Source organism: Eumetopias jubatus, unplaced genomic scaffold (assembly GCF_037043125.1).
Source record: "Eumetopias jubatus isolate StellerSeaLion01/CBP00866 unplaced genomic scaffold, mEumJub1_p1.0 scaffold_15, whole genome shotgun sequence".
NCBI lineage: Eukaryota > Metazoa > Chordata > Mammalia > Carnivora > Otariidae > Eumetopias > Eumetopias jubatus.
Genome location: NW_028274821.1, coordinates 82259314 through 82283024, shown reverse-complemented (window position 1 = coordinate 82283024; position 23711 = coordinate 82259314). Strand labels below are relative to the sequence as shown.

General features: G+C 48.5%; 1 protein-coding gene across 2 annotated transcripts in view; it reads left to right on the top strand.

Moving 5' to 3' along the window:
- TTLL11 (tubulin tyrosine ligase like 11) overlaps positions 1-23711 on the top strand; it is a 222178-nt gene that overhangs the window by 155034 nt on the left and 43433 nt on the right. The window contains exon 7 of one of the 2 annotated variants that reach the window (XM_088019260.1): positions 6314-6412. The exons of the other annotated variant lie outside the window; for it this stretch is intronic. Within the exon in view, the coding sequence (XP_087875386.1) occupies positions 6314-6412 (99 nt within the window). The remainder of the gene's footprint in view (positions 1-6313; positions 6413-23711) is intronic. 2 annotated transcript variants of the gene reach the window in all.

Genomic DNA, 23711 nt, shown 5'->3' with positions numbered 1-23711 from the left:
TGATTTGAGCTTCTCTGAGAGAGAGAGAGCTTCTCACTTGCCACCTAGGTCTTAGCAGTGTCCACACAGAGACAGGAAGCCGTTGGGTGTCTGGGTTCTGACAGGGGAGAGATTTCTCTGCCACATGGTATTTGCACGGGAATCACCACACAGGTCTTTACCCTAAATCTCTCCTCTCTCGCTGCCAACACACACCCTAGGCCCCATCCCCACCTCTAGAGTTCCAGAATTGTGCCCTTCCCGCCAAGCTCCTGTTTATTTACACATGCAGTGTCCTCTGCATGGGACCCAGGCATTCCTTTCTCTCTACCTTCCACCAGCCAAGACTTTCAGCTCGAGGCTACCTCATGGAAGCCTCCGGAAGCTGCCCTAAACCCTCAGGGGAGCAGAGTTCCTGTTGTCCCTGTGCCCACCTTGTACTTTACACATATACCATACTCAGTGATCTGTCTGTGGGTGGTGCCTCTGCCAAATCGACATCCTCCACGCTAGGACTGCCTTTGGATCTCCAGTACCCAGTGCAATGCCTGGCACATGGTTAGGGACTCAATTAGGGTTGGAAGAATGAATGAACAAATAAATGAATGAATACGTTGGCTCCCTTTTTGGGGCTTAATAGTGTCACCCTCAAAATGTGTATATTGAAATCTTAACCTGTGGGAACTCAAAATACGATCTCATTTGGAGATAGGGTCTTTATAGAGGTAATCAAGTTAAAATGAGGTCATTAGGGTGGACCCTAATCCTTCATGACTGGTGTCCTTACAAGGAGAGGAAATTTGGACACAGGCCCACACAGAGGGGAGTTAAGACCTGGGGAGAACATGGCCATCCCAAGGAGACGAGCCCCTACAAGATAAGCGACATGTCTGCATGTCCGTTGCCCATAATAGGCGCTCTGACTCGTTGAAGAAATCTGTGACCGGACGGACAAACACATGTAGAGATAAGTAGAGAAAACCACCATTGAAATGAAAAATGACTTCATTAGTTACTTCAATATTTTATGAATGTTCAGTGCGGCACTGTCAAAATGGGAGATGGATCTCTTTTCATTGCTCATGAAACACCAGCCTGTGGTGGGATCTTTCACCAGTGCCAATGATGCTGTGTGGTGAGCGGGGCGGGCAGTCTCTAACCTGGAGACGAGGCGATCTGTAAGAGTGCGGGTCGTTATGATGTCTGCGTGCACGGTGCTCTCAGCTGAGCAACCATCCCCCACCTCACACACCCGGGAAGAGAGAAACAAAGCGTCTGCTAAAATGTCAGAACTGGGAGGGAGCTGTGAGGTCACCTTTTCCAGTCTTCTCATTTTACAGATGGGAACACTGAAGTTAGAGGGGAATGGGATTCTCTGGGTCCCGCGGCTAGGGTGGGAGAATCTGGGACTGGAATCTGAGTCAGCTGACACCTGGCCTCCTGCTCATTCTTCTCCCCTCCAGAAGAACTCTTCTCCTTTCCCTGAAGCAGTCCACATGCCTTATGCTTGGGTCCTAGATGTACACGCCTAACCTGTGCAGACAACACTCTTCTCTCACTTCTTCTGTAGGAGATAGGTATCATCATCCCTATTTTACAGATCAGAATACTGATCCCAGAAAGCTTAAGTATTTTGTCGAGGTCATAGGATTAAGAACTGGCAGCATGGGAATTTTATCCCTGGCTGGCTTCCTCCCAAGCTTCCCCACCGTTCTGGGCTTTTTCTTAATGAATCTTGATCCTTAGGCCTTAGACATTTTCCCCTAATTATGTATATTTTAAAATATCCGTTTGGTTAGAAGTAATACATTTTTCATGGCAAACCAGCATATATGTAAGAATTCCTAGAGAATTTTGTGGTAAGATTTAGCAGATTTCAAAGGACTTACTGATCCTTGAAGGTTGCTACCCAATGGAAATGAGCAAGCAGATGATCTAGACTTGGCAGGGGCTGACTCGTGGTCATTGCTTGGAAGAAACTCGAATGGCTTACAGATAACTGACTGAAGGTGGTGGCCTTTGATTAATGGAAGACCAGACTATCTTCTGTCCTATTCTGGTTTTGCAGGTGTCCTTTCCCTCATCCATGGAGAACATTTTAGTAGAATCACTGAAACCTGTCATTTTTCTCCATGAGCTCTGGGAAGGCAGAAAGAACCTATGCCTCTCTGGATTCCATCATCTAGCCCATCCCACTACCTAGAAGGGTAACCCATAAATAATCTGTGAAATAATGATGTTTTCTCTCATTTTGAAACCATGGACATTCTTTGCTATTTTTTCTCTTTTTTCTGACCATTGCTCTATGGGCAGCCTCTGGGCTGGTGGTGGACCTCCTTCCGTTTCTCCTTTTGGATCCATCCTATACACGAGATTCCTAGCAAGGCACCATCCACATGCTTACTGGCAAATTGAAAATGAATGCTCATCCTGTTTATGCATGCCTATTGTATTTGATCTTTCTGCTAAGTCTTGGGAATCACACTGGGTTGTTCCTTGTAGGAGCTCCCGGCCAGTGAGCAACTTGAACAAATAACTCAAATAATGATGAAGACCATAGACAGTGGTTAAATGAGGCACTGGTGGTGAGCTATGGGAGGAAGGGTGATTAATTTTTTCTGGAGAAATCAGGGGAGGGTTCACAGAGAAGACAGTTATTTAAAAAAAATTATTACATAAATGAATTTTGAGCAGCTCATCCCAAATTCACATTCTACATAAGAAACTCAAAAATAGAGCTCACTGTTTCCAGTTCTGGCTGTTTAGGATGCTGACTCAGATTCAGATTCATAGCTTTGAGAAGAAGAGTCTAAAAATAATTAGAGATACAAATCTCAATGACTATTTCTTATTAGTAGGAAAGCAACTGTGGGTCACTTGAAAATATTGCTTAATCTCATTACTTCTAGTTTCACATACTCCTATGCGAAATATTTTTAAACCCACATTTGTGTTGACGTTAATAGAAAAATGTGTCATCCTATTCTATTGTGATCTCAATAGTTAACTTCATGGCAAACAAAAGATTATAGATAGAAAAGCTTTGAACTGGTAACCATGATTTCATTGTTTAGCAATTTACAAGGTCATGGACTAAAGCCAGATTAAAGAACAAGGGCCTTAAAAACGTTAATACCTGTTGACTCAGAAACTTCACTTCTGGGAATTTATCCCAAAGATATAATCCAAAATTATGAGAAAGATTTATTCTCTAAGTATGTACATCCAAGTAGTGAAAAATCAGAAACAATCGAAATAGCCATTAGCCTGAGGGAAGTCATTTAATCATTAAAGATTTCTATAAATAATTCTGGTGATATGGCAACGTGCTTATAACACAACATTAAATAGAAAGTAGGCTCCAAAACTGTTGTGTATAGTATGATTTCAACTGTGTGAACAGATTATATTCATAGAAGAGAAGTAGAAGGAAGTTTGTCAAAATATTAAAAGTGATCATTTCTGATAGTGAGATTATGTTTGAGAGTTGTGTTGTCTTATTTCCGTATTTTTTTGTGTGTCTTCTATAAGGAGATAATGATATTACAACATAAAACCAGTGATATTAGAGAGAACCCCCACAACTTAGACCGCCGGGTAGGAATGCACAGCAGAGGCCAGCACATTCAGAGTTCAAGGGTAACATGATACAGAGCGGTAGCAGAGCTTTTCAAAGCAAAAGAGCATGACCAACCAAAGTTGGACTCATCTGGGTCCATAGCTGTGGGCCCGTGATGGCAGGAGGAGCATGGGAAGCTAGGCCAGTCAACATGGTCAACCAAGCACTGGTGGCCTCATGGTTTCATGAGCTCAGGTCACTCACAGCTGGACCCAGACAGCACAGACGGGTATGAGGACCTGTTGCCCAGGCAGAAGAAGCAGGCAGGGACTTGGCAGGGGGGCCCAGCTGAACAGGCAGGGGTAATGGTCGGGGTGTCCTCCTAGTGGGAAACTCCTAGAATACCGAACAGGCCCTGAGCCAGAAGCCCCACTGCATGGCATCGGCCGTCTCCATAAGGATGGGGTTGGTAGTAGCTACTAGAGTCTGAGTTTCCTCTTAGGCGTCAGGATTCCAGGCTGACAGCAGAAAGAGCAATGCCGGGGTGAGGACCATTGAGCTTCCACCTGCCAGGCAGGGCCGGGCTGGGCTCAGGAGGTGGCCAGGGCTGAGCCTGCCGGCAGAGCGTCAGGACTCAGGGACTCCAGCTGTCTGCTGTCCCTCCAGAAGAACAGTAAACTAAATGTGTGATAATGTATAAAAGACAAGCCATTCTAGATGTCCCTTTGGTGGTCATTATTAAACATGGAAATATTTTTAGTTGCTAGTACTTTCTTCTGAGAGAAAATGCTATTTCCGAAGATGGCTCCGTGAGGAATGTGGGCCTCCAAGCCATGTATGTTTCATTTTTGCACTCAGTGTGTGAAGCCAAGTTGGCCTGTATATTTAAGCCACGTTATATTTGGTGTCCCTGAGCTGTGCTGGAACAACCAGCAAGCCCCTAGCTGGAAAATGACAGGATAAATATTGTGCCATTCAAAGCACAGAAGAAAAAGATACTCCTCAGCATTTTCTTTAAATACTTTTACATTTATCTAATACTTTCTATTACACCAGTGCATTTGTTCATCATGACAGATTTATGCAGCATAGACCTAGCCAGCCCGGAGGGGTTGGTGACTGTCCTGTGCCAGCCACTGTTTATACGTAGGGTGTGTGTACGTGTGTGTGTAAAGTGAGTGTTTTGAAACAATTTATAAAAATATGCCTATGTAATCTCGTATTATATATATACTTATATTTATATAAAACATCACAATCTTCACAACAACTTGCAAGGGAGATTATCCCCCTTTTAAAGATGAGAAAACAGAGGATCAAAAGAGCTGAGTGACTTGCCCCAAATCACACAGCATCTAGGGAGCAGAGTTGGGACTTGAGCCCAACTAGGATGCCTGTCCTCCGTCCTGAAGGACAGAGGAGGGGCCTTCCCGCTCCCACAGCACTGAGGTCCGGGAGGCTGGTCCTTGCTGGTCCTCCAGGCCCCCTCCCTGAAGTTCAGGCATCTGCAGATTTCCTTCCGCATACCTTCCAGTGCAGCCACGACATTTCTGTTCCGACATCTGAGAAGTATGAGTCACTCCTGTTGGAAACAACTAGAAAAAGTAGGGTCTGGGAGTGGGGCAGTGACAAAGGAAGGGGTGGGGGAGAAGGGCAAGGCAGCGCCGAAGAGGGTGAGTGAGCTGGGGAGCTGAGGGGCGGCGCCTGGGCCTTCAGAACCAATCTCCCGCCCGACATGTGTCCAGAGGAGAGCGGCTCCCCGGGTGAGGGGAGCTGATGGGGCGCCGGGAATCAGGAAGCGGGCCCGAGGCCCCTGGCACTAGCAAGGGTGGGGGGCGGGATGTGAGGAAACACCTCTGTATCTGAGCCCCTACCGGAAGGTGGAACATTCCAAGCGGTTCACATTCACAGCATCCTGTGGCTCTGGCAGGATCCAGACGGTAGATTCAACAACTCCTGGTTATTAGGTGAGAGATGACTGAAACTTCAGATGGTGGAAGACACACGCACGCGCACCTGCGCACACACGGCACGCAGGAAAAAGGCTCAAGGTGAATGTTATCTGCAGCAGAGCGAAACACATTCCAGACGTCTTGTTCAAACTGCGAGGGAGAAAGATCCTAAAAATGTTGAGGGACAACTTATTTTTCCTAAATTTAAGATAGTTAAGACAAAGATAAGATAGATGACTTAGTCCTCTGCCTTGACTGTTTTGTGTCGGTGAACACAGCACCCTGGGAAAGGGCTTTAATCAGTTCCTGCCCTTTATCCCACAGCGTTTCTTCTCGGCCATGAATCCTCCCATCTTAGAGATTGTAGGGATCTGAGCGGGTGGCTTTTGAACAAAAAGGGTTTCTGTCACTGTGTCTTGGCACTTACTGCATGGTAATGGAACTCCCTTTCCATAGGGGTCTCCCTGCCCCAGATGTAAGCTCCTGGAGGCAGGGGCACTGTCTTCCTCATTTAGCATCCTCTGCCCAGTGCTTGGCACATAGGAGGTGCCGCATGTTTATCTCGCTTGCTTATCACGCTTGGTGCCAACTTAAAGAGGTCTGGTACCTAGGGCTTTGTTCAAACCATTTGAGGAAAGGCAGAATCTGGGTGCTCACTGCTCCCTTCCCACGGGGGTGTTTGTGGTGTCCAGGCCCTTTACAGCTTTGCAGGCCAGGGTGGAGGCCTTCTGAGCCACCCTGCAGCGGCTCTGTAGACATTACTTGTATTTGTCTCATGCAAAACGGCTTGCAAACAGTAGTTCATTGTACTTTCTGATTTCAGCTTTCCAGATACCTATATGGACAGAAAACACAGATTCCCTCCAGTTTCTGACAGAATGTCTTCATCGAAGCTTCAGCTTTCAAAGCTTTCCGTAGTCAGGTACTGGCGAGTTGAGTCGACATAGCTGGGAGTTTCTGTGTCTCCTACACCTGTAGCTACATCTCTCAGTAGAGTGTGGTCCGGAGGGCACAGGCAGAGGAATGGGGTTGCAGAAGCAGAGATGTAATTAAAACTATCCCCGATTCTCCCTTAATGCATGGGAAGCAGCAGGGCAGAGTGGGGGAAAGACAGATTTCCACCACAGAAAGACTTGATATGAATCCCAGTCCAGCCCTTTGTCTGCTGTGTGACTTTGGTCAATTGACTTACCCTCTCTGAGCCTTAGGTTCCTGATCTGTGAAGTGGAGTTGATAGTACCCAAGGATCATAGCATCATTGTGGGCGTTAGAAGTCCACTTTTTGGCAAGTGTGATCACAACTATGTTAAATCTTACCTACACATGCATGCACACACACGGAAAAGGATAGAGAAACAGACAGACAGAAGAAATCCTGGAAAGAAAACTCCAGTATGTTAGCAGTGACTATAGGTGGGTGGTGAGACAAAGAGTAAATTTTCCTCCCTTTTTCTGCTTTTAGGTATCTTTAAAGATTTTTTTCTATGAATATATATTGACTTTATAATTAGGAAAACAGAAAATAAAGAAGTGTAAAATAGGCAAAAAGAAATAATATGCATTAAGTACCAGGCATAAGTTGGCACTCAGTAAATGGTAGCTATTTTTACTAATTAGTCATTATGCCTAATAATAATAATTAGGCTTAATGATTTCCTCTGGGACCAGAGGTTGTGAATGAGTCTGTTGGTGGCGGCTGATGACTCCGTCTCAGTGAGAGGGAGTTCTGGGTTCACTTCCAACCGGGCCACCCCTTCCTTGCCTCCCTGATCCTTCTGCCAATGCCTGAGCTCCAGACTCCCCAGTTCTCCCTCTGCTTCGCCCACGGGAGGAGCCCAAGCAGAGCAGCTGTGCCCCTGACAGAGGGGAGCACACTTCCAGGCAAGCAGGGGTATTCTCCATGGAAGGTCTTGTCCAAGGACAGTGGCAGGGGCCGGGGCGGGACATCACAATTGCTTTATTGATGGCAGGCCAATTATCTAGAGGGATAGAGTGAGAGGGTCAAGAGTCTCATCTATTTCTTCTGTTTGAATTGCAGACAAGGTCCCCGGGAAAAGAGTTTCTCAGCATCTAAATCCAACTTGATGCTGTTAGTTGGCAGGCCATGGAAGTGAAACATGCCCCCTCTCTTCACTTACGGCATAGTGAGAATACTGGTCAGAAGTTAGCCCAAGTGAGGCTTTTAGATTAACCTACCAAATACCTTAGGGTCCCATAGGGTGAACCAGATAGAATTAAACTGTTGCCATAAGGAAAGAGAAAGTGAGGTCCTTAACTAGCTGTGTAACCGTTGAGCAAGTCGGTCCGCCTCTCTAAACCCGTGTCTTAGGTGTAAAATGGGAGATCAGCACCACTGCTCCCCAAAATTCCTGGACATTCTCAATTCGGTAACATGCTGGTGATAAACACAGTTGGTTCTGAGAAGAAACTGGACGTGGAGGTTTCCTCTGCTCAGCAGGCAAGCTGCCAAGACGTGACAGCTAGGGCAAGAATTCTCTCTGGGGCCCACACTTAACCAGTGTGGGCCCCAGAGGTGACAGATGACCTCAGGATGGCAGCTGGTGGCTTCGAGAACAGCGGAAACAGCAGGTCTTGCACAAGTGCGTGCGAGCCCTCCGTTGCGTCCGTGTCGGGTGTGCGATGCCCGCCATGTGCCAGGCACACGTACCACATGTCGTGTCTATAGTTGGGTGCCCTGTGGGAGCGGCTTTCCCTTCGCTCCACAGGAGAGGAGCTGAGACGCAGGAGGCTGCCTCACTTTTTTCCCTTGACATTTTCCTCTGCTTCAACAGCAGTCTCAGTGCGTGGCCCCGAGAATCGGCGAGCGAACGAGATTATCCTGCCCTCACAGAGCCGGCTGTTTAAAAATAGCTACAGACAAGTAAAGAGGCAATTATTGTACAGTGTGAAACAGTCTTCAAAAAGGAGGTAAATTAGGGTGTCACGAAGCACAGTGAAGGGGTCACCCACACCAGCAGGCAAGGTGGGGGCAGTGACATTCCAGGCAGAGGCGATGGCATGTTCAAAGGCCCAGGGTCACTGTCCAGGGGAGGACCTGGTGAGCCTTGTGTCTTGGCTGGGTTTACATGGGGTCAGGAGTCAGTCATTCATGTGTTCATGCCCTCGGCCCGTATTCAGTGAGGGCCTACTATGTGCCAGGCCTGAGGAGCCCATAGTGGACAAAACCATCACAAATGGCTACCTTTGTGAACCTGACCTTGTTTACTGGAGGTGGGGGCGTAAGAGGGCCGGAGATAGACATCAACAAAGTAAATGAGTAAAATCTACGCTCTGATAAATGGCAGTGGTGCCGGGGGCTAGGATGGGGCCAGGCAGGCACTCAGGGGCTGGTGAGCAGTGGGTGTCGCAGCTGTAGGCGGAGTGGCCGGGGGAGGCCTGCTGGAGAAGGGGACGTTTCCACAAACACTTGAAGGAAGTGAGGGAGAGAGCCGGGGACAGGTTCAGGGCCACGAGATGACATGGTCAGATCTGCCATTTGGCTATGACATGGAAGGTGTGTTGGCAGGGGAAGGTGGAAGCAAGGAGACTGGTGATGAGGCTGTTGGAATTCAGGCGACCCACCATTGAAGTGATGGGTGGTGGCAGCCTGGAATCTGGGGAGCAGCGGGGGGAGGGAGAGAGGAGGGTGGACCAAGGTGACAGAGGAACAACACTACGCTACTCATGGGGTTTGGGAGTTACCCTCCTCCCCGACGTCTGGCTCAGGCACCGTGTGGGTGTTAAATCTCTTCTCTGGGTTGGGGAACAAAGCTGAAGTTCAGGTTTGGGACAGAAATCGACAAGCTTTTTGTATTTTGCCTACCGCACTGCTCACACCTGCCAACAGGTGGCAGCAGCCTACGGGGCCGTCCACGGACGAAAGAAGGGATGGACCAGATGTGGTATAGGCACGTGATGGAGTATTACTCAGCCTTTAAAAGGAAGGAGGTTCTGACACCTGCCACAACATGGATGAACTTTGAGGACATCATGCTGGGTGAAATAAGCTGGACACAAAAGGACAAATACTGTATGGTTCCACTGACATGAGGTTCCCAGAGTGGTCAGATTCATAGAGCCCAGAAGCAGAATGGTGGTTGCCAGGGGCTGGGGAGGCGGGAAATGGGGAGTTAGTGTGTAACACGCAGAGTTTCAGTCCGGGAACGTGGATGGTGGTCATGGTTGCATAACAGCATTAAAAGCACTTAATAGCACTGAACTGTACCCTTAAAAATGGTTTAAATAGTAAATTTTATGTTATGTGTGTTTTATGAAACTGTTTAAACATTTCTGTTAGGTAATTTACCCAAAGTCAGGCGACTAGCCAGTCCAGCCCAGCCCTGGGGCCCCCCCTTGCACCCCTGCCTCTTATTCTGAGCTCGCCCTGCCTCCTGCTCTTCCCTGGGTTCTAGACTGTCCAGGATCACCTGGGAAGCGACTTGGTATCTCTGGACCTATTTTTCCTCCCCTGGAAGGTGGAGACAACACTTCATGGGGTTGCCATAAGAATTAGACACGTTCACACACTTGCCTCGGTGAGATTGTATCTCCTTGCATAGCATTGCTCTTCTTAGGTCAGAAAGCCTGACTTTGGTAAAACAGCACAGACCTAACTAGAATCCATGCTCCCGCACTTGTGAGCTGCGTGACCTTGGGCAAGCCACTTGCCTTCCTGAGCCTCAGTTTCCACTTATAAAGAGGGCCTGATATGTTCTACCTGGCAGGGATGAGGGCAAGGTCCCCAGGTCTGTGCCTGGATGCCACGGCCTCCGATAAACAGCGGCTGTTCCCATATGGACGCAAGATCGGAGTTACACAAGGAAAAAATTAACACAGCGACGTGACAAATAAATTTACCATCCTTCTCCACTTTCATACCATTTTATAGGCAGGTACGGCCTCTCCCTTCCGGTAGCTGAGGTGTTTGTAGAATCCTGAACTGACACCTTTGTGTTGGCTTCAGGAACAGGTCCACGTCTGATTCGTTTTACCAAGGAAATCTATTCAGCCAAGTCTAAATAATAGTAACTGAGCTCCTGCTTGGGCCTGGCCCCAAGCTGCCGCCCGAGAGTCAGAAATGAGTCAGACAGGGAGCTGTCTGCACAGAGCTAATTGATATTAGCCAAAGGAAGAGGAGAGGATATTGTCCCCGCAAAGTGCAATGGGAGATGGGAACCCTGTATTCTTCCTGACCCGTAAAGCCCAGGTGCCAGGAAACCTTGGACAAACCACTCCCTGTCTCCAGAGTTCAGTCCTTGTCTACATACAGAACGAGGACCACCAGTCTCTATGACCTGCAGCTCTTTCCTTTCTAAATGTGTTGACTCCTCGGCCCTGTCACTCGCTCTGGAAGGAGACTGTAGGGCATAGTGCGTTCCGGGAGGGCTGGACCAGATCACTGCCTTCTGTGCTATACAGACCTGGCCTTGGGGCCTTAGCAGTCAGCCAGGAGGGGCTTGACCCCGTGGCATGCTGGGACTCCAGCTGCAGAAGGGTGAGAAAGGGGAGGATGCTGGGGCCGGGCAGAGCCTGGAATGCAGAGACCCGGAGTCAGTTCTGGAGGCCAAGGCTACAAGCTAATGGGAACAGGGCACGGCTCACTTCAGGCCCCCACTGTGGGCTGGGGCTTCCTGGGTGCCCCCAAGCCCTTCCAGCCTGACTCCCCAGGAGCACACCAGCCAGGGCAGGAGGAGGTGGCCTGTGAGGGCAGATGCATTCTGGCCTTCATCTGCCTGCTCAAGGGGTGGGAGCCCCTCTCCTTAGACCAAATGCCAACCCCGGGGAGAAAGAAGAGGACAACCTGCCCGGAGGATCTTGAGGAGTTTCCTTCACGGGCATGCCTCGTTTCCCCCTCACCTGTGGGACGACAAGGAAAGTGTTCTGGCATCTGCCTAATTGCTGGTCTGCTTTCTGGTGCTCCATCTATCTCATGCCAAGGCACGGTCTGCTCATTTCACATGGGATGCTGCACCCGTGCTTTCTTATCTCAGGCCAGAATCGAGTCAAATCCAGCAAAGCTGCGTTGGGGTCCTGGGGATCATTGGTATGTGCACTGGCATAGCGTTTCCTCGTCAAATACTCGGTAGCCAACCCAAGTCGATTAACGTGGGGAAGAAAAATCACAGGTTATCATTCAGCCACTGCTGCATCCATATGCATGAAGCCGAGGGACCTGACTCCCTTGCAGAATTAAGGTAACATTTAGAGGGACCTATTTCTGAGAGCTTGCTACCCACCACCCCCACCTACTCCCCAAGCGCTTCCCTACGAGCCAGGTCTGCAGCCGCCCAGGAGATGGCCCAGGCTGCCCACATGCCATCGATGTCCTTGAAGAGTTCGATGGGCTTCTGCCACTTAAGAAATTGGTCACATTTAGAAATATTCAGCTTCAGTGCACATGTCACGGCTGTATATAGGAAAAACATACTATTATCTCTAGAGCTTGCCTGAAACAACAGGCTTGTTCCCGAAACAGATGTTTTGTGAAACCCACCGTGACAGGCTCATCAGAGCTGGAGACAGGCCAGCACTTAGTTACCAGCCTCACAAGGACACAGACATCTCTGCTGGCTTCCCGTTCTTCCTCCACACCTGGGCTCAGAGGAGACCCTCCCCGTGGCTCCTCCTTCTGGCTCCTGGGTTCTGAAGTTAAACATCGTACAAACTTGATGCCCCAGGCAGACCCAGGCAGTCAGGTGTGTCCTGGGGAGACGTTTCCAAGGTAATGACTCAGGATATTTTCATTTGGTTCAACTAACATTAATCAGGGGCCTACTGTGCCCCTGCCACTGTTCTAGATGTTTCCAGTCACTTTCTCTCACAGTAACTGGCGGGGTTCCCCGTTTCAGAAACTGAGACCTCGTGCTGGTCTCTTAGGGCTGCAGAGACATGTTCCCGCTCGGCCTCAAGCGGCAGACGTGTGTTCTCTCCCAGCTCGGAGGCCCGAGGTCTGAGGCCAGGTGGTGTCAGCAGGGCCACACTCCCTCCGAAGGCTCTGGGAGAGACTCCTCCCTGCTCCTTCCAGCCGGTGATGGCAGCAGGCCTTGGTTGGCTCGTGGTGGTCTCACTCTGGTCTCTGCCCCCTCTTCCCACGGCCCTTCTCTGTGTGTCTATGTCAGATCTCACCCTGCCTTTCTCTTCTGAGGATAGCTGTCCCTCGATTTCGGGCCTTCTCTAAACCCAGGATGACCTCCTCTCGGGAGCCTTCATTTGATTACATCTGTAAAGACCCTTTTCCAAATGAAGTCACATTGCCAGATGCCGGGGCTTAGGGCCACTACTCGGCTGGCTACAGACCTCTAGTTATCTTCTGGTTGTTTCCCCAAGTCAAACAGTGAGAAAGGGTCACAGTAGGAGGTAGAACCGAGCTCAGGCCTTCAGTCAGGTCCTTACCCCTCAGAAGCCATGACATAGGAACGTGGCCCGTGGGCCCTGCTCTTAAGAAAACTGCACCTAAGTAGGAAGAATTGGTTATGCGTGAGGGCTCTTGTGTTGGGCCGATCCCGATGATCTTGAACAAATCATGTCACCATATTTGTGTCTCATAGAAATATGCCTCATATGGAAAATGGGAATCATATTAAGAATAGTAATAGCCTCACACGGCCGTGAGGACCAGACAACAGAAGGTGCTTAGCCCACAGGCATGGAGAGAGCAAGATCCCAGACACCTTGACCCCACAGCCTCTGCGGTTAACCACCATGAACCCTCCTTCCACTTGCTAGGACTCCCCAGGACATTTGAATCAGAGCCTCTGAATAGAAAAGGGATAGTATACAGGTCCCCAGGAACCTGGGTGAGGACAAAGGAGAAGCCAAAGCTGACTTCAGGGTTTCGAGCTTGGCTCACTTGGGAGGATGGAGTTGCCAATAACAACACGGGTGGAAACAGCAAGAAGCAGGTGTCTGGGGGTCTGGGGGACACATCGTGCTCAACTTGGCTGCAAGCGAGACATCTGGGTGGATTTGACTGGCAACAGTTGGACTTGGAAGGTGACTTTTAAAAGCGGCCCTGAGCTTAAGAGTGAGGGAAAGAATTGAATCTTTGGCAAATTCAAGTGCTATCACAGATTAAGCCTCTCGGGAGACAGAGAATAATCGAGAAAAGAGAACATGACAGTGTCAGTACTCATTGATTCATGGTCGCAGCACTCAATTTTCTCACCTGTAAAATGGGCACACTGCTTTTTTCTTCCCAGGCTGTTGCTCATGGATGATACATCATGGATGGGAAGTTGCTCCATAGATTTGGGGTTGAGCCCGAGGCAGCAGGTACCAGTGTCAGCCACGTATCCTTGGACGCTGAGCACTACCCCCCACACCACCGGGCAGGAGAGGCACATGGCCCTCTCCCCATCCCTGCGTCGCGGCTGAGGAAGCAATAACTGTTCATTCACCGGGTTTGAACTGGCCTTTCTGCTGGGCTCTAAATCCATTCATGATCACCAAAGGAACTAAATAAGAGCAATTGGAATGTCCCCGTTCCCTGGCAAAGGCTGCACTTTTGCCAGTGGTTTCTGTGTTTCAGAAAAGCAGGTGAGAGCACCTCTCGCAGCACTTCTGCCTCGCCGCCCACATCCCTGGACCCCAGCTCCCACATGTGCCCCTTGCTGTCTCGCATGTATTCGCAGGACAGGCTAGGTCAGTGACGTTGCCATGACAACCAAGGAGGAGGCCGGCTTTGACTTCAGCTCCGCTCTGGGCTTGTTAGTAGGGAAACCAAATGATTGGCTTCCTCTTGTTTTCTTTCTTGGGGCGCGGGGCGCCCCCCACATTCCCGTTAGCACGGAAACCTTTTACCCCCACCAGGTGAGTCGGTCAAGTGAGGATATTAATTTATTTGAATGGGCATTTGGAGAGGCCATTGCGGAAGCAGAAAGTGTCGGTATGCCGTGGTTCAGGCTGTGGTGTCACAAAAAGCACACTCCTCCTCATGGCTGTCCCTCGGGAAGGGGTGGCTAGTGAGCGTGACGGCCTCCAGACCCCTGTCTGCACGTCTCCAAATCTCTGGGATTTCTAAGGACCAACGATATGTGGGGCATTCTACGAGGTTCTCTACATTTCGTATTCCATATAGTTCTCATCAAACCCCCGTGTGTTTAGTATCATTGTCACCATTTTGCAAATGAAGAAACTGATGCTCAGAGAGGTTAAGTGCCTTCCCCAAGGCCACTCAGCGGGTAAGTGGCAGTGCTGGAGCTCAGCCCTAGGCCTGCTTGATGTGCAATCCCCACAACTGTTGCCAGTCTGCCACCCTGCCTTAACCTTGTACTTGAACTTCCGCAGTCTCTCCAGAGCCAACAGGGAGGCATCATCTCAAAAATGTACCATAATAACTAAACATTTAGTACTTCTGTGAGAAACACCACTGCACACTGTCTGGATGTCTGCTTGGGGAATTGTGCAGTGACAAGAGAAATTAATATTTTAATGGATTTTGACAACAACTCTATGGTAGGGGAATTCAAATGGCATAGAGAAAAAAGTTAGGCTTTCTCTCTGGACCTCGTTGCTAATGTGCGTATGCCTAATTTATTAGCCGAATTAAAAAAAAAATGAATTCTGTTAGGACCAAAGCTCTTGGAGGGAAAGAGTGCTATGGGCTGGAGGAGACAGTTAAATCTTCCTGGTTGGGCTTCAGCTGACCAGAAGTCACTGATTTTTGACATTTTGTTCGCACTTACTTATGCTGAAGCCAGGATGCTAGCCTCTTGTTTAATGTCATCCTACTGAATCCCTCCACACGTCTGGGAGGGGGATTCTGCTGTCCAGCTCCATCTTAAAGAAGAGGAACAGAGGGGCTGAGTGATAACACAACTTCCCCAAGGCCCATACAGTTAGGAAGGAGTGAGCAGGATGGCTTATTCTTATTGCCATAAATTATTACGGTTGCCCTATTACCCTAAAAAAAAAAAAAAATGGCTTTCTAGAACCTGAAGCTAAAAATGACACCCAGAGGACCCTCTGCCCTACAGGCAAAATTACACCAAATTTCTCTCATTATTTGTCTTACAGAATACTTTTCTTACCCAGTCATCTGTCAGTGTGCCTTTTTTTGCATTACCTATTAGATGTAGAGTACTATGAGGGGAACAAAAATGGATTCTATTTTCAGCAAACTCGCAGTCTATGGGGGAGAGAAGCCACAGACTTAAACGGCCGTAATATAAGTTTAGAAAATGATAGATTCCACAAGAGAGGTGCAAATGAGGTGCTGTGGGAAATCCAGAAGAGTGTTTCTGGTGGGAGGGATGAGGGGAGGCTTGTGGGCGGACTGGCATTTGAAGTGGTGGCATTTGCAGGGTGTGTAGGATTGGAACCTGGCGTTGGTGCCGGGGGAGCAGGGCACAGGCATCCAGGCGCAGGAGGCTGCAGAAGTGGCTGGGCAGGAGGGCATGTCAGAGTCATCTCCACGTGTAAAGGAGATGGCCCAGGGAGACTGGGTGGGGCAGGAAGCAGGTCACGGACAGAGGCTTAGAGGAGAATGCGTGGGCATGGAAGCCAGGAAATGAGAGTTCCAGAAAGAGCGGTTAAGTGTCATTGGATGCTATGAAGAAGCTGAACTGGAGAAAGACCCAGAAGGTTGGTGGCAATAAGGAGGGCCCTGGTAACCCCAGGAAGAGCAGCACGTTTGAGGCAGTGGAAGAAGAAAGGCAGTAGAAGTGTGCTCACACCGAGGTCAGGAGGGCATCAAGCATGCCTAGTGACCTCTAGGCCACGCCCCACCAGGCAGGGCTCAGATCGCAGTGTCCTAGCAGAGCGCAAGGCGAGAACCCCCTTGGCATTGCCGAAGCTCCATGGAAGCCTAGAAAGAACAAGGTCTTGAGGGTCAGAACCAGATGACCAGATGATACCGCTTGGGAGGCATGTGACCTTGAGGGTTTCATTTAACCTGAGCTTAGCTTTGTTGGATAAACAACAGCTAACACTTATTGAGTGCTTACTGCATGCCAGGTATGGTTCTCAAAGCTCTGTGTGTATGTATGAACCCATTTAAGTTTTCCAATGGTGCTGTGACATAGGTAGAACTATTATCCCCAACGTACAGACAGACAGCAAGGCATGAGCTGGTTAAGAGACTTTTCCAAAGTCACCAAGCTAGTGAGCGACAGGGCCAGGATTCCAATGCAGGCAGTCAGGTTTGGGAGTATATGCTACTAACTCCATCTCAGATCTCATGTGGCTTAACCACAGTAATTAATGTACGGGACAGTTCCTGGCCCAGCGGTGGGGCTCGATAAGAGTAATTCCCCCTTACCTCCTGACCAAATACAAATGAAAAGTCATGGCATCCTTGCCTGAGAAAGGTCCGTGGGATTAGCCCCATAAGGCCTCACTCACATTAGCGAAAATCCCATATAGAATGATGCACAAGAAAACCGCCTCAGAAAGTGGGATGCAAAATGCCTTGAGCCCCTGGGACACTGAGTGAAGATAATTTTGTGTTCAACACCCTCACTGCAGGTTGACCAGACGGCTGTATGGTATCCCTCGGCAGGGAGGACCCTCAAGGGCAAATCACGGACAGGTGAAATTCACAGAGTGAGCAGATTTCATCCAAAATTTGAGGGAGAAGGAAATTTGGCCTGGGATATGCCTACTGAATCCCTGGGTTAGGGTTTATTTGGCATATGGTATACAAAAGAGAATTAGGGATTACCGTAAAAAAAATGAACTGCTTTTGGATGAAATTGAATGCCAAAAAGAATTACAGTCTAAGCAAAGGATAACTTCTCTACATGGTTTCCCCCACTTCTCGTCTGTGTTCACACAGGCCTATACTTTGGTGCAGAACTGTGTTTAAACACTAAAACGCTTTGTGTTGCAGAAAGGCACTGAGTATGTAATTAAAAGGATCCCTTCATTAGCACAACTAGACAATGAAAGCTCAAGTTGGCCTTTTCTGCTAATTTTGGAGGTGGTAAAACAGAGGCTAATACAACCCCTGATTATAATTGTCACATAGACAGTGCCGTGCCGTTGCCACTAGGAAATCTTTGTTCTCCCTGAAGACAGACAGGATCTTCCCATCACTGGGAGGGACAAAGAGAAAGGAGGGTGCATTCTGGCAACCAGAAGTGGAGGGGTGTGGCAGCATCCCCTGGCCGGCCACGGGGCTCCAGTCGCAGTCTCCTCACCCCAGCAGCTGACTTAACCTCTCAAAGCTTCAGTGTCCTCGGATGTAAACTGGAGTGAATGATCGATTGTTGTGAGAACTCAATGAAACAATGCCCGTCTGTATTCCCTGTCAGATATTCTGAGCACCTACTGTGTGCCAGGGCCTGTGTTAGACGAGTACTGGAGTGAGAACAGCACCTGCCCTCCCGGGACTCGCAGTCTAGAGAAAGAACCAGGTGTCAGAGAGACGGTGGCACCAAGAACCATTTCCATATGATGGTGATCACATCCGTGAGGAAGAGTAATGCAGACCGCGGGCTCAGCTTTGGGCCCGAGAGAGATGCAGTTCTCAGTAGCTCTCGGGATGAGGCTGAGGAGGACCATGTACAGAATCCGGGAGGTTTTAGAGAAAGGAATGGCTCATTCTAGCTCCAAAGGCCATGGAAAGCTTTTTGGAAAAGGCGCTATGAGCGAAGTCCAAGATTTGAAGGGTGAGTGTTTTTCCCGTGGATAATTTGGGAAAGCACGTTTCCAAAGAGAGGGAGGAACGTGGAGGGTGGAGGGCAAGGCTGGCAAAGCAGGCCCGAGCGCTCTGCTCACGAGGTAGGCTCTGTGCGGGGCGCCTGGCAGCCGGTGCAGGCAAGGCGCGTACGGAAGAACCCGTCTCTGGGCCCGGTGAAAAGCTAAGCACTGGCCCAATCTTCCATAGAAAGACAGCAGTCAACCACCTGGTGGGGTTAAAGCGGGGACTCCTCAGCCCTTTGGGCAAAAACAATTCTCCTCCCTGTTCTCCCTGCCTCTCCCCGCCTGCCACAGTGGCCTCGAGAGTCTGAAGCTTTTCGTGCAGAATCAGAATTTTGGCCACTCTGACATTTCAGCTTTCATGGCCGTGTTTTTGTTTTTGGTTTTCTTCTTTTTTTTTTTTTTAAAGGCTCTGAACTGGAAGTCAGGAGAACTGGGTCTGCCCTTGCCACCACCTCTTGCTTGATGCCTCCCCGCAAGCAAGGGTCTGCCTCAACTTTCCTGTATATTTCAAAAGAAAAATGAGGTGACAGGACCCCCAGTGCCCCTGCTCACTCCATGGTTTAACTTTTTCTTTATGTGGGGAGCAGCAACTATTTGGTGACATTGTTTGGCGCATTATTTTGTGACATCAGCAATCCTCAATAGAGAACCAGGGTGTCAGATTAGGGGCGTTTATCCAATGAGGTCTGAGAAGAGGAGACTCATCTGGGGGATTTCTTTAGGGTGGGGACAAGAGGCAGGTGCAGTGTGACCCTGGGCAGCTAGCAGCAAGATTCCCCAGACAGAAGAGCCGGAATACGGTCCAGTGTCTAGTGACATGAGTTGCGGAGAGAGCAGAATGTCAGAAAGTGGTTACAGAAATCCCATAGTCTCTGGAGTTCCCAGAGGGGTACACTGATCTCTCCCATCGAGCCTGGTGACTAGACAGTGAGCCTCTCGAGATGATGGCATACGGGAGATAAAGATGTTGGTGATTAGAATCACAGCGGCTAACAGGTATTGAGGCGCTGTGCCAAGCACGATGCATCCACTTTCTCTGTAATTGCATCAGCCCTATAGGTTAGGTGCCATTATTTTCCCCATTTTTTGTAAGAGGAAACTGAAGCTTTGAGGCTGTATGACTCGCTTGAGGTCACCCTGCTCGAGGGTGCAGAGCTGGGATTCCAGGGGACCACCAGGCTGGTGCCCCGTGGAGAGAAGCTGCCGGGCAGCCCCCTCTCCCTGGCCCATGTGACGGTGCACTTCATTTGCTCTTAACTGCCCAAGACAAAGAGAGCAAGGACACTAGACGCTGGCTCTGTGCGGAGGGGCAGAGCAGAGAGGGCCCTGTTCGAAAAGAAGCATATTGCAAGGCCTTTGTAAAATGAGCTGTCAGTTCCTTCATCCGGAAAATGAGAGGGCTGAGCCCCATGACCCTTGAAGGCCCTTCCAACTCTGAAATAGCATGAGTTCTGAGTCTGTGGGAATGGGGGCACCAGAGTAAGTCCTCATGTGTGTCCTTTGGTTAACTCATCGCCTTAGCGGGAAGTTGGTCCTGCAGGACCCCCGGTCTGGTGGCTCCGGGAGCTCGAGACCCAGTCTGCTGCTGTTGCCCCTGGGCCCTTGTTAATTCGTACCCGTGACAAACAAGGTGCATCCGTGACTCGTGGGAGTGCATAGAGATTGAGTGCTTTGGCAGTCAAAAGGGAACAACCCCATCCAGGTAAGTGCTGGTTGCTCCCAGGTCATCACATTGAGGTCAGCTATAAGCCCCCCGCCCCCAAGCAGATTCATTTGGACGCTTCATAGGCAGGCTGTGTTTTTGATCCTAAGCAATGCAACAGTTTTGTGCTAGGCTTAGTCTGGCTGTCCTCCCAGCCACTCTTTCTCGTAAACCTCACCCCATCCCATAAGTAAGAGACTTCTCTCCACTGTTGGAGGTAAAAATGCATTTAGAGAAGGTGCCTAACTACAATGAGTCGTAGCATGATGGAGTGGAAAGCACCTGGGCTTTGAACTCAAGTAGATCCAGGGTCAAATCGTCACCCTTAGCCATGTAATAGCTGGGTGGCCTTGGGAATTTAGGTTAACCTCTCTCAAGTTAATTTTTCTCATCACTTATAGTTTGTAAATCATAGGGTCATTGCCAGACTCGAATGAGATGTTACAGATATCCTACCTGACTCTCAGGGGCTCAGGGCCAGCTAACCCCTCGGGCATGGAAGGAGCATCGTGCACTGGTTAGAAGCAAGTTCTCTGGCACTTGCCTGCTGGGTTTCTATCCTGGGTTTCTATCCAGGATTAGTCTGTGTCTTCGTACCTCAGTTTCCTCATCTGTAAAATGGGAATAGCAATAATACCTCCTTGGCAGGATTTCATCAAGTTTAAATTTTTTTCAACTGCGGTTCCTGTCACATAGTAAATGCCGCCAATATCATCACCATGGTGTTTGTTGCTGTCGCTGTCACACCGTGCTGTGGAAGGAAGTGATCGAGGGAGGGGGCAGTGGCCAGAGGAGTTCTCAGAGGAGCATTGCACGGAGAGGGAAAGGAGGAATAGACCCAGCATGGGTCTCACAGGGCCTGAAGCATCGGAAAAAGTTCCCTCACTGAGTCCTTATCCTCATCATTTTGGAAACGCATGCTTCACTCATTCTATCGTCTCTTGTCTTCCTTTCTAATAGCATAGCGCCACCATCAAGCAAATGGGGCCCTATGATGGCCAATATTCATCAAGTGACAGAGCTGGGCTACATGGTAGTTTCACTTATTTTTAGTGACTTCATTCTCCAGCTCTTTAAATTAGCTGCTGGGCTAATTTAAGGCACTTCTCTGGTACACGGTTAGCAGTTTCTTCAGGAATGACAATGTGCATTTGAAATCCCAAGTGACTGCAGGGACGGGTCTCAGCCACGTGGTGGGGAAAGGACCCTGCCTACCTCCTTTTGCCAGTGCAGCACCACTGCCCACCAGCCTCTCCTGCCAAGCCCCAGATTGCCCGGATTGCCTGGAACATGATCCAGGGTGTTCTATTGCTTTCTGTCCCCCATGGTCCAGCAGTTGCCAAATCCACCTTCTTTCCCCCGGACTAGTGATTCTTAGACGGTAGCCCGCATCAGAATCACCCATGGGGCTTGCTAAACAGAGCGCCCAGCCCACTCAGTGTCTGAGTCCATGGGCCTGGGGTGGGGCCAAGAATTTGTATTCCCAACAAGTTCTCAGGTGTTGCTGATGCTGCTGGTCCAGGGCATATGCTTTCAGAACCATTGACCCAGAATATTCTAGGAGCTCCTAACATCATCCCCTCCCCTGCCTTGATTAATGCTGGCAGGCTCATTCAGCTTCACCATACTTCTGATTTTGCCCTTCCTCTCCCCCAGATCCACCACTTCTGATCTCCCACACTACCAAATCCAAGCAGTCTGACATCCAAGATCCTATAAGACCTAGACATCCACAGAAGCTTCCTGGTCGTATTCCTACCCATTCCGCTCATACATACTACCAGGACCCAGCAAACCGACCTCTTTCCATACACTCTAGGTCCTTCTCTGGATACTCACCTGGGCATCTTCACCTGACTCACTCACTGTTTACAGATGGGTCTTGTCTTCCCCTACCTGGTCACATACTTCTGGGTGGTAAGAACTGTGTCCACCTCACCCATGTATCCGAGGCCCGTGGGACAAGGAAGTGCTTGGGAAATAGTTCATGAACATATAAATTATTGAAGCCGTGCTTAACTAAAAATGGAAATTATTTCTCTGAGTGAATTCACATAGTTTCTCTGAAACTGGAATCTGACATTGCTTTATCGACCTTCCTGTTTTGTTAATTTCTGGGATATAGACAGTGTATGCCTAAGGAAAAAAAGTTTTTGGTTTGACTTACTAGCGCAAGAACTATATAGTGAGCCTAAGTATGGAATGTGTAGTCCTAAGTATTAATTCTGATTCCACCACTGACTTGTGATGTTGGGCAAGTGTTCAGGTTCTCTAGATCTTGGGTTTCTAATCTGTAAAATGGCATGAGTTTCTACCTACCTCATAGAATTGTTATGAGAAACACTGAGATAATACCATAAGTTGCTTGGTCCAATGCTTGACATAGTAAGTCCCCGATAAATGGCAAGCTTTCCAGGCAAAATAGAGATAGGTGGTTTTTCACAAGAGTTTTAATAACAAAGAATTCCATTTTATTTGAAAAACGATAATAGAGAAAACATTCCAGAATTTTAATGAGTCAAGGATATACCAAATTCAATAATAATAAAAAATTACCCCAAAGGACTAGTAAGTTTGATTTATGTTTTCTTTACCAGTCACTTTTATTTCATAAACCCGACGTTTCCATTAAAATGCTATTAAATAAAAACAAGATTTTACAGTATTTGCGATAACTTGGATCTCGATGTGATCATTGGAATTAGCTCAAGCAAAGATACCATTTCTCATTGTTTTATTTCGTCTTCTAAATCAGCTACATCTTTACTGCCTTCTTTCAGTTGAGTAAAACACTCCCCCCTGATTTTGTGGTTTTGAGTCCCTGAAAATGGTATCTGTGGCTTTGAAGCCCCTTTTCATCTTGAGCTTATTAATTGGGTTTCAGGACAGAAGAGAAACGATAGTCAGCCAGTAAACACAGCAACCCTTGAAGGAAATGTGAAGGGCTCACGTTCAAGAGAAAAAACACTCATTCTGCGTGATTCTGGGCATAGGGCGGGGTGCAGGCTGAGGACACTGGTGGGAGATATCCTCTGACATGCACGTCATTAGGAAAACTTCCCCAGCCTGAGAGGTCCCCTGGAGGTGGTGGGGTCCCCATCACCCGGGCAACCCGAGCGGAGGCCACCACCACCCTGGACCATCTGCTAATTAAATGACCCACTGGTGCTAGTGGCCTTATCTGCCTGGAATTAAAGTTTCTCCTCTGAAATGGCATTGTCATGGAAATGTTCTGGAACTAGATAGAGGTGATGGTTACACAACACTGTGAATGTACTAAATGCCACTGAAATGTATACTTTAAAGGGGTTAAAATGGTGAATTTTATGTTGTATACATTAGACCACATACGAAGAAATAGATGACATCATTGGACAGAATGACCTCCAAGGCTTCTGCCTGCTCTGACACATTATGCTTCTGGGAGGGAACACATCACCTAAGACCGACCACCACATCCTGTTTAGTCAAAGACAGGCCACGGTGACACTCAACTGAGGGGGTAGCTGATTAAATTATGGTTCGGGCTTAATACCGAATATCACACATCCATGAGAAATTCTGCTCATGAAAACATATTTAATGCCATGGGAAGACACTTGTGATGTCACGTAAAGCATAAAAAGAAGGATTTATGCTACGTGTAATGTGATCCTAACTTTACAAATATAGATAAGAAACCAAAACACAGTGGTTTTATCCCTGAGCTGTAGATTACAAACGATTTAGATTCTTTTATACATTTCTCAAAATGTCTACAAAGAGCATGGATGACTATTATAATCTAAAAACACTATTTAAAACACAACATAAGGGGCTCCTGAGTGGCTCACTCGTTAAGCGTCTGCCTTCGGCTCAGGTCGTGATCCCAGGGTCC